Source organism: Cheilinus undulatus, linkage group 14 (genome assembly GCF_018320785.1).
Source record: "Cheilinus undulatus linkage group 14, ASM1832078v1, whole genome shotgun sequence".
Classification (NCBI taxonomy): Eukaryota; Metazoa; Chordata; class Actinopteri; order Labriformes; family Labridae; genus Cheilinus; species Cheilinus undulatus.
The window spans coordinates 27,740,497-27,760,582 of NC_054878.1; the positions used below are offsets into that span (position 1 = coordinate 27,740,497).

Below are 20,086 nucleotides of genomic sequence, written 5' to 3' on the forward strand. Positions count from 1 at the left end.
GGTGCAATTCTTTGACAAAAAAAATGCTTTTAATTTTACTGGAATTTTGAGAAACATTGTAGGCTTCTTTATGTAAAGCTGTGAGCATCTTTTTTAACTAAATGTTGCCTCTGCAGCACAACTGTAACCTAGTATCCTAAGAGATGGGCCTTTAGACTCTTATCAGGGCACAGAACTTAAATAAACATGACTCAGTAAGCTACTGTGAATTTCCAGGTATTTTTTTCTCATCGACAGTTGCCTATTCTCATAAGAATGTTATTAAAAAAATAAAAAGCAAGGAGTGAGGTAGGCTTTGTAAATGTTACAGGGCTTCAAGGTGACCTCTAGTAGGTCTTCTCAAACAAAACCTCCATAATTTACTAAGTTATGAGCGGAAATTTGTTAATAAAACGTTTGGCACCTTGGTCAAGGCTTTTAAATGATTCCAGTAACTTTAAATACTCTGTTGGGTCAGTAGCTGACCTTCATTTAAAAAAACAAAATTCGTGATTGCGTCATTGTATGATGATGAATGATGTACTCAAGGACGCATTATATGCTACGGAAAAGACAGAGATTGGTTTACAGGGTCAATTAAGTTGAGGTCAACAAATTGAACAACAACAACTTTATGATTGCATCAATTCTCTGTGACGTTTCAAAACATCACCATCTCCACCCAAAGAGGATGTTTCCGCTGGTTTGAGGATGAAAATAGACCCTTCGCCGTAGTGTGTGTTTCTTATTACAGTCAGTGGTTTCTGCACGAGCATTTTAGTGTACACGCCCCTCCTACCCTCACTCCTGTCCGTGAAAGCCACACTTGAGTGTGATTTGGCATTAACGCTCAGGATCCGCTGTCCGTGTGGGGGGAGAGACAGACGCACCGGGAGACCCAGGACGTAAAGTTTCCGCCAGAAAATGACCGTGGAGAGAATATTCGACGAGCTTGGACATTTCAAACGGTAACACATGCCTCTGTAGTCACTCTGAGTCTTAATTAGTTGGCATATTTCCGTTACATTGTTATTATCCTAGGCTACTATGGGTGTAGTAGTAACAGGTTGGGTAGCTATGGCTTTGGTTGGCTAAATGTTCAACACTTTAAGTTATTTATTCCATTTTAGTTATACGTTTTTGAAAACAAACACTTTCAGTAGCATTTAAGCTATGTATATTTGATTTAAGACGTTGTGTTGCTAAAGTTTAAACTTATTTTTGTACCGCATGGCAATGCCCAATGAAGGCTGTCTTCATTGTTATGCAGACCTACTATTTGTTGTTATTTGAAGAACAATCGACGCATAATTAAAACTGCATGTCCGTTTGAATTGCATGCCATATCCTTAGTGTACTGAAAGAGTTAACTGTTTGAAGAAAAATGTATTTTTCCCATTCAGAGATAAAAACAACCACTTTGCACAGCTTTCTCTTTTTAACCAAATTATTCAAATGAATAATGTTTCTCACACATAAAAACAGCGTTATATGTTCAAGTGAGTTGTGTCTGCCTAAATAGTCTGTCTTTGCTTCTACAAGCTTAAGGAAAAATTGCAATATATATTGAAAGAAAAATACCGTGTGACCTAAAGTCCAGCTTCATGCTGCCATAAAATGTTGACTTTTTGTGAGTTTATTACTTTCTGTAGGGAATTACACTGAAAAACAGAGCTTCTATATTCATCCCAGAATGAGTTGTAAAGATGGCTCCTTTAAAATTTGGCCAGCTGCTTTATCACTTATCATCACCTCTTAAGCTCTGGCATCACCATATGTTAAATGCATTGTCTCTCCCCTCAGGTTTCAGGCATGCCTCTACTTTGCTGCAACCTTCCAGGCCATAGCCTGCGGTATCCACTACCTGGCCTCTGTCTTCTTAGTGGAGACCCCAAATTTCGTCTCGACCGTTCCCAACATCACAGACATCCTGTACGGTAACCTGACGGCATCCAGTCTCACAGACATCCTGCCGGAGTTTAAGGGGAAAGGGCCTCTGGTGGTGAGGACGGCTGAGGGGGAGCAGTGGGAGCTTAGCCGGTGTCGCTGCGCCCTGCGGATCAACCCAAATGACTTCACGTACGACTTTGATGGCAACAAAACAGTGAAAGCCTGCGATGGGAACTTTGTATACGACCACTCTGAAGTCTACCGGAGCATCGTGACGGACTGGGACTTGGTCTGTGAGAAAGAGTGGCTGGCTAAGTTGTGCCAGCCCACGTTCATGCTGGGGGTGCTGATTGGAGCGCTGGTGTTTGGGGACATCGCTGACAGGTAAGTCGAGACTGAAGGAGGGAAGAGGGCGATACATACACTCTGACAGAGGGTGAATTGACACTTTACATAAATTAATTCCTTTAAGACATAAAAAGTTTGTTTTAACCCTATTAAATTCCTTTAACACCTTTTACACAGTCATAACTTTAGGACACACTTAATCCTTTACAATATGAAACTGTTATCTGCCAGGCTAAGAGGGACAGGACTGAGTAGTGCCACCATTACCTCATAAGCATTACACATATGTGAAAGGAATGATGAGTGTTATTATCAGGCAGGTGATGGGATTGTAGGACATCTGGGGACACTTTGGGCCAATCAGGTGACTTGGCAGTAGCCATTCTCCCAGGACTGAAGTGGTCAGCATTTAGAAACAGGCGATAAGGTCGGAGTCGAGGGTACACTGTTGATGAATGCCCATCTTATGAAAACAAAGGATCACAGAGTTTTAGCTGAAGTAGGTGAGGAGAAAGTGCTGATGGCAGTGTTTAATATCATGCATCAGTTAATAATAAACAGTGCACATCTGGTCTGATGGTTTATACCCCTAGCCACGCCTTAATTCATAATGACTAATGGTGGACTGCTTTTATGAAGTTGGTGTTGACAAAGTCCTGGTCTCCTTGGCCCACAACTGACACTTTTTCCTGGTCTACAAAGGAAAAAAAATTATTGTTTTAAGTTAAAGTCTAATTACATGTTTACATCATACTTGAAACACAGAATTTGAGAATACTGATGAAAGACATTGGCTTTGCCTGATCCAAAGTAAGATTGCCAACATTCATGACAGTTGTTGAACCTCAGTCTCTGTAATTTCAATGATAAGTAGTATTTAACTGTTCTAAAACTTGGAAAAACAACACCTTTTTTTATAATAAAGATCCATGGGAGGGAAATCAATCCATCTGACATTGCAGGCAAACTCCTGCACGCTGTCCAAACTGCACAAAAGCATTGGCATCTTTGCATTTCTGATGAGCTTGTTAGGCACCAAAAGTTGTCAGTTTTTTGTATGAAGACATTTTGCAGGAGTTGTGTTGCAGTTTTTCATTTCTGAAAACAAAAAGCCAATACTGAGTGCCTACGACTTCACTTGTGTCATATCAAAATTTGAAATCATGGTTCCACCAAACAAATTAACTACATTACTACCAAAAATGTACAGCACCACAGCTAACATTTCAAGAACTTTGGTTAACCAGTCAGCGTAGTTTTTCAGTCTGAAATGTTATTTAAATCAGTGTTATTTAACATGCAGTGATTGTATTATAATACCAGTCTTGCAGACCCCACTTACAAGACAAAACTACACTGCTGCAACTAAAAGCTAAGACACATCCTTGACAGTTGAATGACTCCAATAATGTCTGCGTAATTATATTTACTCTCTTTCACTGATTGTCATCTTCTCTGTCTATTTGCTTGGGTGTGTCTCTCCTCCAGAGTTGGTCGTGTGAGGATCTTGATGATCACCAGCATCTGTCAGTTTGGGCTCGGGGTGGCTGTGGCGTTCTCTGGAAACTACTATTTCTTTGTGGTGCTGCGCTTCCTTCTTGCCATGGTGAGCAATCATGTTCTTTATGAGTAAATATGTACTTTATGTGTTCTTGTTCTCGTAAGCTGTTGTTGATGCATCGGGAGAATCTCAAAGTAGCTGTAGCAAATGTGGTATGAGTAAAAGAACGTAGAGAAGAGAGCTCTCTTTTTTCATTATGCACCCAGTTTCCTCCTTGAGGCAATCACTGAAGTTTTCTTTGAACACATCCAGACCCACTCTTTAGTCATCTGTCACACCAAACCAAAGGCAGATGTTTGCCCCAGTTGTTTACAACAAGGCTATATCTAGAGCACTGTAACTATAGGATTATGTGCACCCTGTTCTGGGAGTTAGATGGTATATTTAGATTGCTTCCATCTTATAGTACTTTGTATAACCACTCTAATTTTGAAAACTATCTGTCAAGAAGTGTAGTTAAAGCATTAAATAACAATTAGGCTACATTCATTTAAGTCTTAAATGAGTGTAGTTGATGTTAAGATGTTGATGTTTAAAATGTAAAAAAAAAAAAAAAAATCAAAAACAGATCCCATGATGCCCAGATGGTGCAGAAGTAATGAAAAGAAATTCCCAGAGTTCCATGTTTGTTTAAAGAATGCATATAAAAATGCAACAACTGGGGCAAAGTTTTGTGTATGTTTCTGCACATTTGCATGTCTCTGTACAGAGTTATGCATAAAAACATGTTTACGAGGCAAGGGGGGAAGTCATTACTGCTTCAAGTCCACATGGCAAGAAAGTTGTGCTGAAAGAACCTCTACAGTCGCTCCACTGTTTCACTGGAGCTCTCTGCCTTCTACCATCCCCCCAGTCTTCCTCAGCTACAGCTGTTGTTTTCACATAGAATCAGAGTCCAGATAGCGCGCACTCTTACTGGCCAGACACATTTTACACTGTGCAGATTCAGTTCCAGGCTCCCGATAAGTTTAACAAAGAATACAACACATGAATGTTGCAGATATACAGCCCCTCACAAAAGTGAGTACACACCTCACATTTCAGCAACTAATTTATTACATCTTCTAAAGGGACAATACTATAGAAATTAAACTTGGATGTAACTTAAGGTGCACTCACACTAGGCCATCCGTACCATATTCATATCGTGCTAAAGCCTATTTGACCCCCTCCCCTGTCCCCCCTTTGGCCCTCACTCACACTGCTCAGTGCATCCAGGCCTGAGCACGGATGCGTCACGAGCCAATGTCATCACACAGAGAATTCACTGTTGATGAATTTATACATGTTGATGACTCAGTATACATAAATAGGTATTGTTTTTTAAGGCTGTAAAGGGTTATTTCACCTGATCGGGGATCAGTAGGCTATGTTAACTATACATAGCCCAATAAGGAAAGAGAGAGAGAGAGAGAGAGAGAGAGGTTCATAGTGGAGAGCTATCCCTCATAGCATATAATCTTGAGCCTGATCAGAGTTCTTCTTTGGTTGACGCTTTCAAGTCCTGTTCTGAGTGCACCCGTCTTGGAACACCGCTGTATGACCTTGGCCACTGTGCTGTTGCTGAGTTTCAGGGTGTTTCCAATCTTCTTATAGCCTAGGCCATCTTTGTGGAGAGCAACAATTCTATTTCTCAAATCCTCAGAGTACTTTGCCATGAGGTGCCATGTTGAACATCCAGTGGCTGGTATGAGAGTTTTTCCCAAAGCACCAAATTTAACAGCTCTAATTCATGATACACAAATTCGTATGGTCCAGTCAAGCAGTCAAAAACATGAACATGATGAATAGGACAGGTGGCTTTGCATGTTTGAATAACATGTACAGGTATTGCTAGGGGTGTACTCACTTGTGTTGCCAGCTATTTAGACAATAATGGCTGTGTGTTGAGTTATTTTCAGTGGATAGTAAATCAATACTACTATATCAGCTGTACACTGACTACTCAAAGTTATATCCAAGTTTCATTTTTATAGTATTGTCACTTTAGAAGATATAAATAAATGGTTGCTAAAATGTGAGGGGTGTACTCACTTTGTGAGGTACTATATAATCTCAGAACATTGAATTACACTGTCATCCTGTGAGGTTTTTCCAAGGGTACTGTACATGCATGCAAATGGTCAGCAGTGAGAATAAAAAACTGTAACACACAAAAAGGGCCAATTTTCTACAAAACTTGCTACATTTCAAGAGACATAGTGTCTTTTATGATTATAGACTTATAGACTTATATATATATATATACATATATATATACAAATCTTTTTGTAAAGAAAACCCAATCTCTTCTGTACTACCTGTTATTACAATTATTTCTCCTAATTAAACTGCAAGTTTGCATGATGGTTCCCTGAAACAGTCATGACATGTTTGAAGTAACACAAAAGGCATTCTTGTTAGATGTAAAAAAAAAAAAAAAATTGAACTAGCTGTGGTTCAATTTCAGACCTGACACTCTAGCCTTTGAACACACTTGATTCTGCTTTAATTTCCACCAGTGTTAACTTTGACAGCTATTTTAAATTTAGCATTGATCTTTCGATGACAGTGTTCATTAGTTTTTGTAATAATTTAAAATTTTTTATCCCTTCTAATAAAGTCGAGTCTGTAGTCTCAGTAAACTTTAATATGTATGCAAACAAGAAAGTAGGATGATAAATGCCACGTCTGAAGTGTTGTATCATTATTTACCCGTTCTCGGTGAAATTCACTTCACTTATTGTGGGTTAAATAGATATTAACTGTAAATACAATTTTCCCTCTAGCTGTAATTCTATGATTATTTAACGCTTGTTTTCCTCTTATATTTAGCGTGAGCATCATCCCGTGGTTGCTTTTTGTGGCCTCAGTGGCTGCTTTTTATTGAAAGTTACAAGCGCTGACTATGTGTCCCAAAAGAAAGTCAAGCACCATTTGAATGTCTTAAATATTTAACAGCCTAACGCTGTGCTTTTCGTGGTGACAGTACTGACACCAAGAGCTCTTAAACACAGCTAACTAGTCACTGTAAACTTAGTGTTAGAAGCATGTATATAAAACATTTGTGCAGCTTTTTTTCAGTGTTGTCATACATATATTTTTGTTGCAAATTACAGATTAATTTGCAATTCTTGCTTCAGGAACATTTTCATTCTGTTATTCAGTTTTCCCTTAGTTGTCTCTTGCATCCTTTAATCTTCTTTGGTGTCTTGTCTTTCCTTTTTTATTTAAATCCTTTTCTCTTGCTACCTTCACTTTCTTCAGGTCTCCAGTGGCTACCTCGTGGTGGTGTTTGTCTACGTCACAGAGTTCACTGGCATCAAGGTGCGCACATGGACCTCCATGCACGTGCATGCTGCATTTGCCGTTGGCATCATGGTGGTGGCTCTGACTGGCTACCTGGTGCGAACCTGGTGGATCTACCAGATCGTCCTCTCCACCTGCACTTCTCCTTTCCTTTTTTTCTGCTGGAAGTTCCCTGAGACGCCGTTTTACCTTATAGCAAAAGGCCGCTACAAGGATGCTCAGACCCTGCTGGACTCAATTGCCCGTGTCAATGGCCTTGAATGCAGGTTAAAGGTGGAGGAGCTGCTGGAGCCAGAGGAGAAGGAGAATGGCAAACCTCTGCTGGAGGAGTTGGAGGGAAAACCGTCGCAAACTGAAAAGAAGCTGTCTATCCTAGATCTGTTTGGCAGCTGGAGGATGGCGGGCCGGACGTGCACAGTGTGGGCTATCTGGTTTATTGGAAGTCTGGGCTATTACGTCTTCTCTTTGGGCTCAGTCAACTTGGGAGGAAACCAGTACATTAACCTTTTCCTTGCTGGTAAGTGATTTGTTGGATGAATAAGTGTTATTGTGCATGAAAAAAGCATGAAAACAGTGATTATGGGATACCACATATCAGGTGATCCAAATGTGTATTTTTGTTTTGGCAACATTTTGTAACCACTGTGCTGCTCTTAACCCCTTTGCTTTCAAATGCAGAGTGAGTTTGTGTTTGTTTCAGTGTGCAGCAGTGTGACTGGCATTCTTTCAGGTAGCCTGTTTAATCTAATAACAAATCCACATCTTCCCATGTCAACAGACAGCCCTCTTAGCTAAGTTCAGCTAAGTTTACCAAGCTGAAAGCTTACAACTTTTCTGAAAGTCTTGACTTTAACTCCTTACTGTGTTTGCAGAGCTCTTCTGTTATAAAACATTATGACCACCATAGGCTGAGCATTAAAGTATAGCTGGTATTATTTATGTCATCCTGTTTGTCCCTGTTAACTTCTCTGTTTCTTGTAAGTTGACATAAAGTAGGCTTGGGTAGGGGTGTCCAAACTTTTTCCTCTGAGGGCCATATCCAGAAATAAAAAAGGATGTTGGGGCCACTTTAATAACCACAGGGGGAGGTAAATGAAAGTTTGTCTGACAGTTTGAATGATATTGGCTGTGTCCGAAACCACTCACTCATTCCCTACTCCCTATCCACTCTATAGTGAGCAGCATATAGTGGACTTTATAGTGGACTCAACTGCAAAGCACAAAAATGATTTCGGACACTACTATGGCTGCGGGCGATGACGTCATCGCCGTCTCACAATCAAAACGTTTAGCAGCAACGGCTCTTAAATTTCCTTGACAACGGCTGAGGATCGAAATTAACAGTAGAATTTCAATGAAAACTGATACAAAATGTAACGTATTTAACGTAAATAAATATAGCCTACTGATAGATAAAAAAGTTGTGTCTGTAGTGACAAAATAATATTGATTTTTTGTGTGTATTATCACTTATTTATGCATTAAGATGATGGTCTCATGTCTGGTAATCATCATAGGGGTAACAACTTACTCTGTTTTGCATCCTTAATATTTTCTTACAGATTTGGTAAAACCAACAAACAAAAAAGCATTTTAAAAAGCTTTTATATATGTTCCTGTGCTCCTCTCGTTCGCCATCATGTTTGAGAGCAGCAACTGCAATGCATTATGGTAAATATTGCTGAGCTAGTGACCATCGGTTATCCACTACTTTTCACAATGCATTGTGGGATAGAATGAGTGCACTATATAGTGAATAACAATGCTCACTCAGAATTCGGACACCACTAGAAAATGGCATTTTCACTACGTAGTGCACTATATAGTGAACAGGGAGTGATTTTGGACACAGCCATTGATTAAGTCAGATGCAGAATAAAGAGGGAGCTGGGATGGAGGAAGGTTGCAAGAGCAGCTTGCAGAGAGAGAGGCAGAACGTGGCCAGGTAAGAGCAGTTTGAATATGGCAGCATGAGAGTGACTGGCTTCAGCTGATGTGTGCTCGCTTAGGTCAGCTGATCAGTGCAGAGCTTTACTATGTAGCCTGCCTAAACTAATGCTAAAAGCTTGATTTAATGGCTAACAAGGCAAATAGACAATCAATTCCAGGTTTTTGGGGATGCCAGTCCAACATCAGAGGTCCCTGTTTGGCCCAAGCTGCCACTGGCTCCGCCCCTGGAATATTATTGGTTTTGCTATTTTCTGCCGAATCTCATCAAGGAGTTAGAAAACAAGATGTTATCATTTTGGTTGACAGTATTTTTTACGATGTACAGTACTGTCTCAGATTAGTTAGAAAAAAGACATCGATAGATTCTCGTTGTCAAAATGTTTGTTTACAGGATTAGCATGGTAGCACCTCCTTGTGCTGGGACTATAAAGTGCAGTCAAGCACAAGCTCCATATCCAAATATGGGCCATATTTCATCTAATTTCTAGAATTTGTTGCAGGCCAATCAAAATTGGACTGTGGGCCGCATTTGGCCCCTGGGCCATAGTTTGGACACCCCTGGCTTTGGCTGTCTAGTGACTATTGTCTATTTTCATTTTAAAAGTTAGTTTTTCAACCTATTTTTTCCTGGTGAGGCTCTATCGTGGCTACTAAACTGTGGACACAGTCTCTTAGAGAAAGACCAGCTAATTTAAGGCAAACAACTCAACAGAAGATTACTGACGCCAGCAACGATAGCATCTAGGGGCATTTTCACACCAGAGCTGTTTGGTCTGCTTTAAACAAATGCTGGTCTGTTTTCCAGGATAGTCCAGTTTGTTCGGAGTGGTAGGAAAGCTCACACAAACTCTGGTGCAGACCAAACCAATGGACTCTAGTTCACTTAAAAACAGGGGTTTCGGGGCGCATCAGTAGTCGAGCGATTAGAGCGCGCATGTACGTAGGCGGCCGGGTTCAAATCCGGCCTGTGGCACCATTTCCTGCATGTCTCTCCCCACTCTCTTCCCTGTTTCTGAATCTATCCACTGTCCTCCTATCTCTAATAAAGGCACGAAAAAGCCCAAAAATAAATCTTAAAAAAAACAAAAAAAAAACGGGGGTCTCGGGTCGCTTCAATTCTGGTTATAGAATAAATTATGACAAATGCAAAGCTTTCCTTTGTGGGACTTTGGGACACAAGTACGCTGATAAACTTTCCATTTAAATGGTCTGATTCTGGCTTTACATACTTAGGTTTTAGAGTGTCTGCCATTATATCTAATTTATTCAAACTGAAATTTCTTCCCATTATTTCTGGGATTAAAACAATGTGCTCAGGTGGTTTGGCCTTCCTCTCTCCTGGTTTAATACAATCAGTTTAATTAAAATGATCTCTATGCTCCCATTGAGGATTAATAAATCAGTATTTACTGACATTCATGGAAATGTCCATGTATGGCCTCCTGTACTCATACATTGTGCTCGTTACAGGGGTATTTTGATCATCTCTTGTTTTATTTTGTCAGTTTTTTCTGATCTTATATGGTTTGTGTCCTGCTCAATATAGTACTTGCTTTAATGTGTTTGTCTTTGTTTTTCCTCTTTATTGTTCAAAAATTAAATGAAACATGTTTTAAAAAATGCTTAACACAATTACATAAAGATAAAGCTCTCCAGCTGAAGCTTAATAGTTTCCCAGAGGTTTTGATTTAATAAGGAAAATAATATTTGTTCAGTAATACATGTTGGGAAACATGTCATGAACTGATGCATTGTTTATTGTTGTTGTTGTTTATTGTTTTGAAATCAGAGACACACCCCCAGTGGACAAGGTTAAAGTATTAAAAAATGCATTGGAACTACAGACACTCAGGAATTCATTTGCACTAATTAAACAGCTGATTTATGGTATTACAAATACTTTTTTTTTTTGCTTTACTCCTCATGCTTCTTCTTGTTTCCAGTAGAAACCAATATTAATTTCCTTTCTTTGCATTTAAAGGAAGTAGCTATTTAAGTCCTCAGATAGAATGTCTCTCTGCCAGTATGTCAGGACTGCTGTAACCTCTGACTGAGAGGTTTGTGACTGGCTGTTTACAGGTGCAGTGGAGCTTCCCTCCTATCTGGTTGGCTGTTTCGCAATGGACCGGATTGGCAGGAGGAAGACTTGTGCTCCAGCTCTGCTCCTGGCTGGGGTCGCCTGTATGCTCATCATTGTGGTTCCTTCTGTAAGTTATTCTAGTGTGACATTTTAGATGTTTACCACCTTTTGGCATTTCCTGCACTCATCATCAAAACCATTGTTTCTTTTGGATTGCACAGCTACCACAAAACTACAAATTTATGTAGCCAATAACCTCAAGTTTCAACTCTGAACCACTTAAAAATCTGAAATCTGAAATTAAGATTGTGTGGTCAGTTACACCAAGTCCTATCCAATGATCCCAAACTATAAACGGCTCATTGCCTGGTAAAATATTGGACTAAGTTTAGATAAACTTTAAGGGCTGTGCTACAGGAGGCTGTAAGTTTGTGTGATGATGTAATTAAGCAGATTTTCATACCTACTAAATTTACTTTTGAAGATGCATCTTCTTTTTGAGCGATCAAAGAACTTAGCATGGGAGATTTGCACTGTAGAATTGCACAGAGCATCATAGGGGTGTAACCTCTAATTTCCACATACAGCGACCACGCCGCTATCAGCTGGCAAATCATACTGCAGAGTAAATCGCCTCCTCTCTAGTCTATCAGAGCCATTCCACTGCTCGCGCTCCAGTCTGGCAGTGGCGCATCCTTTGTCAATTCCCATCAATCAGAAAGCTCTAAACAGGAACCCACAAGCATAGAATATCTGTTTTTTTCAAAATACAATGCAATGAAGTGATTCTTGATTGTAAATCATCACTCTATCATCAACGTTACATCTCATCCTGCAGCAAGAGCAAAGGGTCACTGAGAGGTCAATGAGTCACAGAGCTACAACGGCGCCACTGACAAAGTTAACTTTTGAGGACATTTAGCCAAATAACTTTACATAACACCACACATCCTTTAAGGAAACATTAACCTTAACTTCCTAATGTACTCACCCAATGGCAGAAGCAATAATATCATGGACTTACAGTATACCGGCTGTGCGTTGCAGTGCAGCGCTCTTGCCATGATTGAAATGGGAGAGGTTGCTCACCTTTGGTCCTAGCATATCTGCGGCACTTCGGTGCCCGGCGCAGTTGTCATATGTGAAAATTGAGGGCGACAGTTCACAGAGGTCACAGTGCAGTTCATACCTTGGCATTGGGGTCATGGTTTGGCACAGGTTTGGTTCATTGGTAAAACAGGATCATAAAGTCCCAAATTTTTAGGCCTATCCGGGTTTCCCTCATTTATGGAGGCCCCATGGACAAGCAGGCATTTTTATGACAGCAGTACAGTTTGATCCTTCTAGCGTTATTAACCTACCTGTGATCGTTGGTACAACCTGTGGTGCATCAAACATGAGAAAAGAGGAAAAACAGATTTTAGAAAAGTTGCAAAATACAAAGTTAAGAAGAAACAAATAATCTAATATCTCCAAAGAATCAAGAAGTTAATACAACTTAATGAAAACAAAATACATTTTAGAGCCTTTATAAGGTGTATATATGATTTATGTATAGTGTGCAGTGGCACTCTCACATAATTGTAAGTAAACAGCATATTAAAGGCTGTATGTGCAGTGCTTAAAAAATTTATTAGACCACTCGTCATAATTGTCTCAAAGACCATCCAGCATCATGAAGTGCTTTAATGTGGACTCTTTCATTTTCAGTGAGCTCTACCCGTTTTACCATTTTGAACAGGAATGAGGGATTTCAAACTGAATTCACCCAAGTTTGAGCCGGCTCACTGGGCTTCTCTGAGAAGTCCGAAATTGATCAAGCACAACATTAAACCACTAAAACTAATTTTTCTGTTCAGGAATGCAAGTAAATAACTATGACATATTAATCAAGAAATATTAATGTGCTTTACTATTTTTTTCGTTTTTTTTGTAAACCAGTAAATCTGAAAAGTCATGGATAACAATAATAATTCTATTTCAGCATTGAAAATATCATTTGGGTTAAAGAGCTTCTACATATTGGTGTATTAACCATTGCAGAAACATAAAAATGATTTTGGTAATTACCACTGCTGTTAATTTTGGGCAGCTGTGGCATAAACCTTACTTTGGTTAGGGTTAGGGTGGTCTAATAAATTTGTTAAGCACTGTAGATATGTAACACAGGCTGAAGTGTGTAAGTGACTTGTGCAAAATCCTGACTTGTGTTTATCAGTGAAGGACAGCAAAATAGCTCATGTAAACACAGGATGGGAGGTTGGATTAGAGTCTATATACACGCTTGTAGCTGCTGTTCTGCATATCTGTGTATGGACTTAAAAATGCTTTGCAAAAGTGACCCTCTCTGCTATCACATCCAGAGGCTTTTTCAAAAAAGTGCAGAGCAGTTTGTGAGAGGAAGAAGCCGGCAAGTCTTGTTGTCCCTAATTTCTTCTTTGTGTGTTTCTTCAGTCCTGCTTCTTCCTCTTTTTCATTGGTTGTTTAAAAGTGGTTAGCAAACAGTTAAAAGCATTACTGCCACCTAGATTAGCAGGCAAGACAGTCATCTATGATTTCTCCATTCAGACTATAGACTGTAGAAAGAATTCAGATTTGTCAGGTGACTATGTGCACCGTACTGTGATGTTTGAGACCAATACAAATACTGTTACACCCCTAGTAAATTATAATGCAATACAATTTGTGACAGGATAATGATATAATAGACACTGCTGATATGTGAATGCATGATATAATGTGTGAACCACAATAATGGCAATGTCCTACAGCATTTTTGCAACACTTGATCTTTTATAAGACCATATACAATGATACATTGATACATCTGATTAATTTAAGATTGATAAATTCCTCTGTCAGGGTGAAGTGCAGGATGAAGGTATTTTTGTCCACAGAGAGCAGTTTTTTAATGGTCTCCCCAGTGACTCTTGTCCTCACAGTTGTTTTATGTTCTGACTCTTTTATCCAGAACTTATAACTAGCCTGTTATTTACTGAAAACCAGGTGTAAGGATAGAGGAATAAGCTAACTGTAATATGGGGCTATTTCTGAATTAGCACAACCAGTCTGCCCCTCAGGCTCTTTGGTTTGTTATGACATTGCCAACAGCAATTGCACCCCTGTTGGCTTAGCTGATACACAACTCATACAGTTCTCCTATTCTGTATTTTGAGCCCTGACCCAAATAAATGTAGCTTATGGTTGGGCTGGCAAACAGCTGTGATATAATGTCCAAGTAAATATGACCTTTGACACTGATACCATTCTGAACAGACCGCTGGACAAACAGAGCTGACACAGTGAACTGAAAAATAGCAGAATGGAGATAGAAGAGGCAACCAAACAAAGTCTTTCTATCTCATTTTCTCTCTACCTATTTTTTATTTTCTTGGAATGAATGAGTGAAGTGAATAAATGAGACCTGATGAATCTTCATTCACAGGTTCACTAGTACTTATCCTAGAAAAAAGCACCATGGACAAACATGCCATAGTCTCTCCATGTTTGGCAAAACATGTCACAGTCACTAAAGAAACAAATATAAAAGAAAAGATTCCTGTAAAAGAAGAATTTAGAAGTAAAACAAAGCAGAATAATTGTTGAGGGGGCTGTTGCTTAGTAGCAGGACACACATATGTTTGACATTCACATTCTTTAGTTTCCCAGTTTACACACAGCTACATCCAGCTAGCTTAGCAATTTCAGTGTTATGACAAGGATATCTTACCTAACTGCTTTTCCTTCCTAGTTGCTTAGCTCTACTGAAATTTCTATTGTTTATGCCGTCTGCTTCCTCAGTCACTGGTGTCCAACTCTTGATAATGTCTGAACTGAACCAGTTTGTCATGTTATCTCTTAAATTCTGTCTTTACTTCTGAGAAATTATTTTACAAATCTCAATACTTTCTGTAGCCACAGAAAGCTCAGCCAAAGACTTGGACTGGGTCAAAACCGATACCTTGGCTCCATCCAAAGGTTAAAAAATATATGTACTTATATTTTGGGATACCTCAGACATTCAAGGGGGCATTTCTTCTTCTTAGTCAGCTTATCTCAGTACTTCCATTCCTTAAAATCTCCATTTTTGTCTAGGGCTAATGCTGAGGACATACCTTTTTGGTTTGTCTGCTTATGCCTACACTGTTCTGAGCTCCCTGCTTATGCTATCAGTTTTCAGCAAATTAGCATTGGTCACAACCATTGTATTACATGCTTTCTACCTTTGACAATGTGCACCTCTGTTCTGGCAGATTCAGTCCTTTTGTGAAGCAAGAAACAAAATCCTAGCAGTAAAATCTAAGGCAGTCTCAGATATCTCAGGGCTTACCACTTAAACTTTCTCCGTTTTAGATTCTTAGTGTGTGCTTGCTTTTGTAGGTAAATAGAAATAAAAATGATGTATCTATTTCTATATACAGTACATATCTATATCATCTATATAAAGAATGAATTAAACTCACTCCCATCACCCTTTTCCTGCAGGATATCGAGGCTTTGGCCATTGCTCTCAGTATGATTGGAAAGTTTGCCATCGCTATTGCTTTTGGTCTCATCTATTTGTACTCCTGTGAGCTTTACCCAACTATCATCAGGTAAGAACAAACAGATTTAAAACATAGAATATCAGAACTACAAACCCCATACAACAGCCTTTCCAAAACCTTAGTGTGCTGCAGCCAAATTTGAGACCTGAAATCTTCTGGGGCCCACCAGAACCTTCATTCAACTGTAACATGAGACTCAAAGCATTAACCTCCTTATTCTTATTTCATAAACATAATTTCAAAACATTTGCCTTGTTTTAAAGGATTTTCACACCACAAGAAAGCATTTGCATTGTCATTAAATACAAAAATGAGCCACCAGGATTTATTTGGTTTCGGTAGGCATCTGCAAAGTCACCTATATTTTCTTTTCTAATTTTCTTTACCAGACATGTACATCGTGGCTTATTTACATTTATGCAGCATAGTAGAATGTTTAATGGAGGGTCTAAAGTTAATTTAGCACCATGACACCTGTTTTGTTCATCACACAAAATAAATGTTGAAAAGGTGACATGTAAGTTGAATCTTCTAGCTGTGTTTTGTTACTTCTTGTACTATAAAAAAAAGCATTTGAACATGTAATCAAGTATTTTATGATTATTGAAAACTTGATTTAAATGTTCAAAGTCATTTTATGTGTAGAAAGAGGCCTCCTACAGCCCACCTGCACCAGGGCCTGGCACACACTTTGGGACGCACTATCATACATTATTTTTACTGTGGAAATTGCAATCAATGCTTAATGTGCAGCTGCAGATATTGTACACCTTTAAAACTAGAAACAGTAATTGTTTATTTGTGTTATTGTTGTTCCTCACAACTGTATTCTCCCTGCAGGTCTCTTGCAGTGGGAAGTGGGAGTATGATGTGTCGTGTTGGCAGTGTGGTGGCCCCTTTCTGTGTATACCTGGCTGATGTCTGGATCTACCTCCCCCAGGTATGCTGTTCAGGTTCTTTTTTAGTAGGTTATCTTTAAAAACAAACATCCCCTTTTTACACCTTACACATCTGCAACCTTTTCACCTTCTCCCATTAGCTGTATTATTTACAAAGGTGTCCTGCCAAGTAAATACATTTTAATCTTTTTTTTTTCCTTCAATCTACTGTAACCTCTGTGTAGCTCATTGTTGGAATCTTGGCCTTTGTCATTGGTGTGCTGACAATGTTGTTGCCGGAGACCCTGGGCAAACCCCTAACAACCACCTTGGAAGAGGCTGAAGCTTTGGGACGCGAGCCAAGCAAGAAAAGCTCAGTGCCGGGCAGTAAAGAAGCTGAAGAGGGGCTGGAGATGAATCAACATTAACCTGAAGTCTGAGGTGTACTAAGCTGAGAGACTCATGAGACACTGCATATTTTAATGATGGAAAAGAGAGGCAATGACTGCCACAAACACACATATTACCATCATGAAATTAAAATGATGTTAAATCTAGAAAATAAGTTTTTATTCAGAACTTGTGAAAATGCTTGTTAACATTTTCCTCTGCAAAATGGCCTACAGTTTGATAAGTGTCCTAAGACATTACAGAAACACTACTGCATAGAAACAGATATCAGTGATGTGACTATCAGTAACAGGTTTAGTGCAATCACAACATTAATGAATTATTTACTTGAGAAAATCACGTGTGGAATGTGTCCAAGAGCAAGGAAACATGAAGGATTTAAAACATAGTTTCATCCATCAGTCCACTCTCTATACTGCTTATCCCATTTGAGGTCAGGCTGGAGCTGATTCCAGCTTATTGGACAAGAAGTGCAGTACACCCTGGAGTGGTTGCCAGAAAATTACTGGGCTTTCATATAAAGACAAACACCTATGGACAATTTAAAGTCATGAATTACCCTACCAAGCATGGCTACTTTCACACTGCGGGCCAGAGTGCTTAAATCAAATCTTTTCTTTGAACTGATTTTTTGTTTGGCTGTTCACACTGCAGTTGAATTTTAAAAGATCAGATATGTATCTGATTTAGAACTATATATGACTATATATGGCATGAATCTGATATAAAAAGATTCGATTTAGTTGTCAGAAATAATCTGATGTAAGTCACATATGGGTAAAAAAAAACAGAGCAGCAGTTTGAAAGTAGCCTATGGTCTGTGGGGGATGGCTGGTGTACAGAGAGAACCCACGCTTGCATAGGCAGTCCCACACAGCCCTATCTGACAGGGATTAAAACCAGGAACCTCCTTGCTGTGCGGTGACGGTACCAAACATTGTACTACCGTACAGCCCCAACATTGATTCACTTAATATTTGAATCTTTGCTGTTCTCTAGTATTTTTGCTCAATTATAATTGCTTCCCACTCAAGGTGGTTTTTTCAGAACTGCATAATAAAGCTACGACTTTACAGTGGGTCAACATGAGAGCACAGATGTCATGGTTTATATCAGAAAATTATGGTCAGAATTATACTGTTTGCCTTCTTACCCTTTTTAGTGATTTAAAAAAAAGATCTTAAACCCCCTTTATCCCTAATCTCAGCAATAACTTCTCCCAAGTTACAATGAAATCAGTTGTTATATGCTGAGATAACACACCAAATGTAAGTGTGTAATGGCTGTGTAAATTTCTGTGACAGTATTTAATCTTATGGTTGCAATGTTTTTTAGAACAAAGAATTTATGAATTTATTACTGCCATATTCCTCTGTTTCACACTCAGAGAGGAAGCTTAAATGCTGTTCATATATTGTATTGCTGTTTTCCAATTCTTATTCCTTTATGTTAGGGTAACTTAAAACTATTTTTTTGCTGCTTCATGATTGTAATTCTACATATAGTTGGTTTCGTGTCAAAACCTCGTATCTCTAAAATTGCCATTTCTCAGGAAATTACAATTCCAATTTATTTAAGGTTTTGGCCCGACGCCAGCAACATGAAGTGGCAAAAAACCAGGAGGGTGATTTTCCCACATTTCAGATTAAAACATATATTGATTTCTCATTAGCTTCAGAGAACAGCTTTTATTAGCATTAAGACACTGTTAGCTAGCAACACAACAGAAGAGGTTTTATTATTGTTTTAGCACTAAATGACAAAAAACTAATTAGCTAATGTATTATGAAATGCTACCTTTAACATGTTTGAGTGCTTGTAGAAGCTGTAGTTTAACATTAGCTAACAAGCTATTGAGGATTATTTTTCTTTGTTGTTTTACTTCAAATACGGCTGGTTAACCCTCCTACTACCACTATCAATTGTCTTAAAAATGTTCCTTAATCAAGAACAAGTGAAATGATGATAATATGTTTCATATGATTACCGACAGCAATAAAGGGGGTTCAGTATTTGACAGCATTTAAGCATCCCATGAAGGTTGCCTGGTTTATATGGTATTACAGCACAGTTCTAAGATTTTTTCATAATAATGTTTGATTTCTGAAGTGCCTTATTATCACGGTTCCACTGACCATGTCATAATTTGAAAACTCTTGTAAATCTCAAGACATCTATTTGGGATATCACTGTGAATTTATTGTAAACTAGACATTGACATTTTGATGTTGTCCTCAATTTTATCTCAGTGGCAATGCCAGTTCTCTGTTTTAAATTTAAAGTGAGTGTTTGAATGTTATACTGCGTGCGGCATGCGTGTGCTAGTAAATACATGTCTTAGGTTTCTACATTCTTTTTATGCCATAACAATCTAGATGCTGGAGACAATAAAGAAAACATACAAAATACTACAGTACTGTATGATCAGGAGCCTAAAAGTGAGCTTCTAAAGTTTGGACCAAAGACAGGAATTTCCCACAGCAGTGTGGTGGAGCTGTATTTACCTACTTTTCAATACTGTAGTGATCTTCTAGTGTGTTTGTTTCATATCAAAAGAACAAAAAAATCATGACAATCAGCATAAGGTATTACAAGTGAAGAAGTTAAAAGGTTCAGTATTTTTGAAACATTTTTCTGTCAGTGAAATGTTTTTTTTTTCTGTGAAATGTTTTATTTCTTAGTGTTTTTATTTCATGATGAAAATTAAACAATTTGGCTAAAACTGAAGTTGTTTGCCTCTTTCTTGTAATGGTTCACTTTCTAATGATTTATTTTTATTTAAGTATACTTAAACAAATGAGTTCTACAGAAGGACAGTGAAAAATATTTGGCATATGAGCACTGCCCAAATAAAGTTTTCTCCTTCTCACTCTCTAAGTCATTCAACCTGTTGCTGGAAAGTAGACATCTATTTTTGTCATACGGAGAATATGGAGCAGGGCTGGCAACAGCCCACCAAAACTTCAGCTTCCCATTTGCTGGTGGAGAGGAGGCCCCATTTCTACCCCGCCCAGCCCATGAATAAACCCTCTGTGTTCAACTTTGGAGAGGAGGACTGCTAATTTATGAGCAGTGTACATATCTGTGGGACTGTGAAAAAGCAAATGCTAAGCAGTTCATTTAAACAGACCGGTTTGCAATTATGAACTAGCAG

The 20,086-nt window shown here is 38.7% G+C and overlaps 1 protein-coding gene across 1 annotated transcript; it reads left to right on the forward strand.

Moving 5' to 3' along the window:
- The first annotated feature begins 827 nt into the window (after positions 1 to 827).
- On the forward strand, positions 828 to 19,654 carry slc22a16 (solute carrier family 22 member 16). Its single transcript, XM_041804688.1, has 8 exons — positions 828 to 947; positions 1,783 to 2,253; positions 3,706 to 3,823; positions 7,025 to 7,583; positions 11,096 to 11,223; positions 15,582 to 15,691; positions 16,484 to 16,583; positions 16,767 to 19,654. Exons 1-8 carry the CDS (start codon positions 904 to 906, stop codon positions 16,947 to 16,949), a joined length of 1,713 nt encoding a protein of 570 aa, XP_041660622.1. The 5' UTR covers positions 828 to 903; the 3' UTR covers positions 16,950 to 19,654.
- Positions 19,655 to 20,086: the final 432 nt, after the last annotated feature.

What these genes read in the sequence shown, in the direction of transcription:
- slc22a16 (XM_041804688.1), top strand. Translation starts at nt 904, where the DNA reads ATGACCGTGGAGAGAATATTCGACGAGCTTGGACATTTCAAACG. An exon ending in CATTAACCTTTTCCTTGCTG is followed by an intron (nt 7,584 to 11,095) that starts GTAAGTGATTTG and finishes GGCTGTTTACAG; the next exon opens with GTGCAGTGGAGCTTCCCTCC. An exon ending in TCTGGATCTACCTCCCCCAG is followed by an intron (nt 16,584 to 16,766) that starts GTATGCTGTTCA and finishes ACCTCTGTGTAG; the next exon opens with CTCATTGTTGGAATCTTGGC.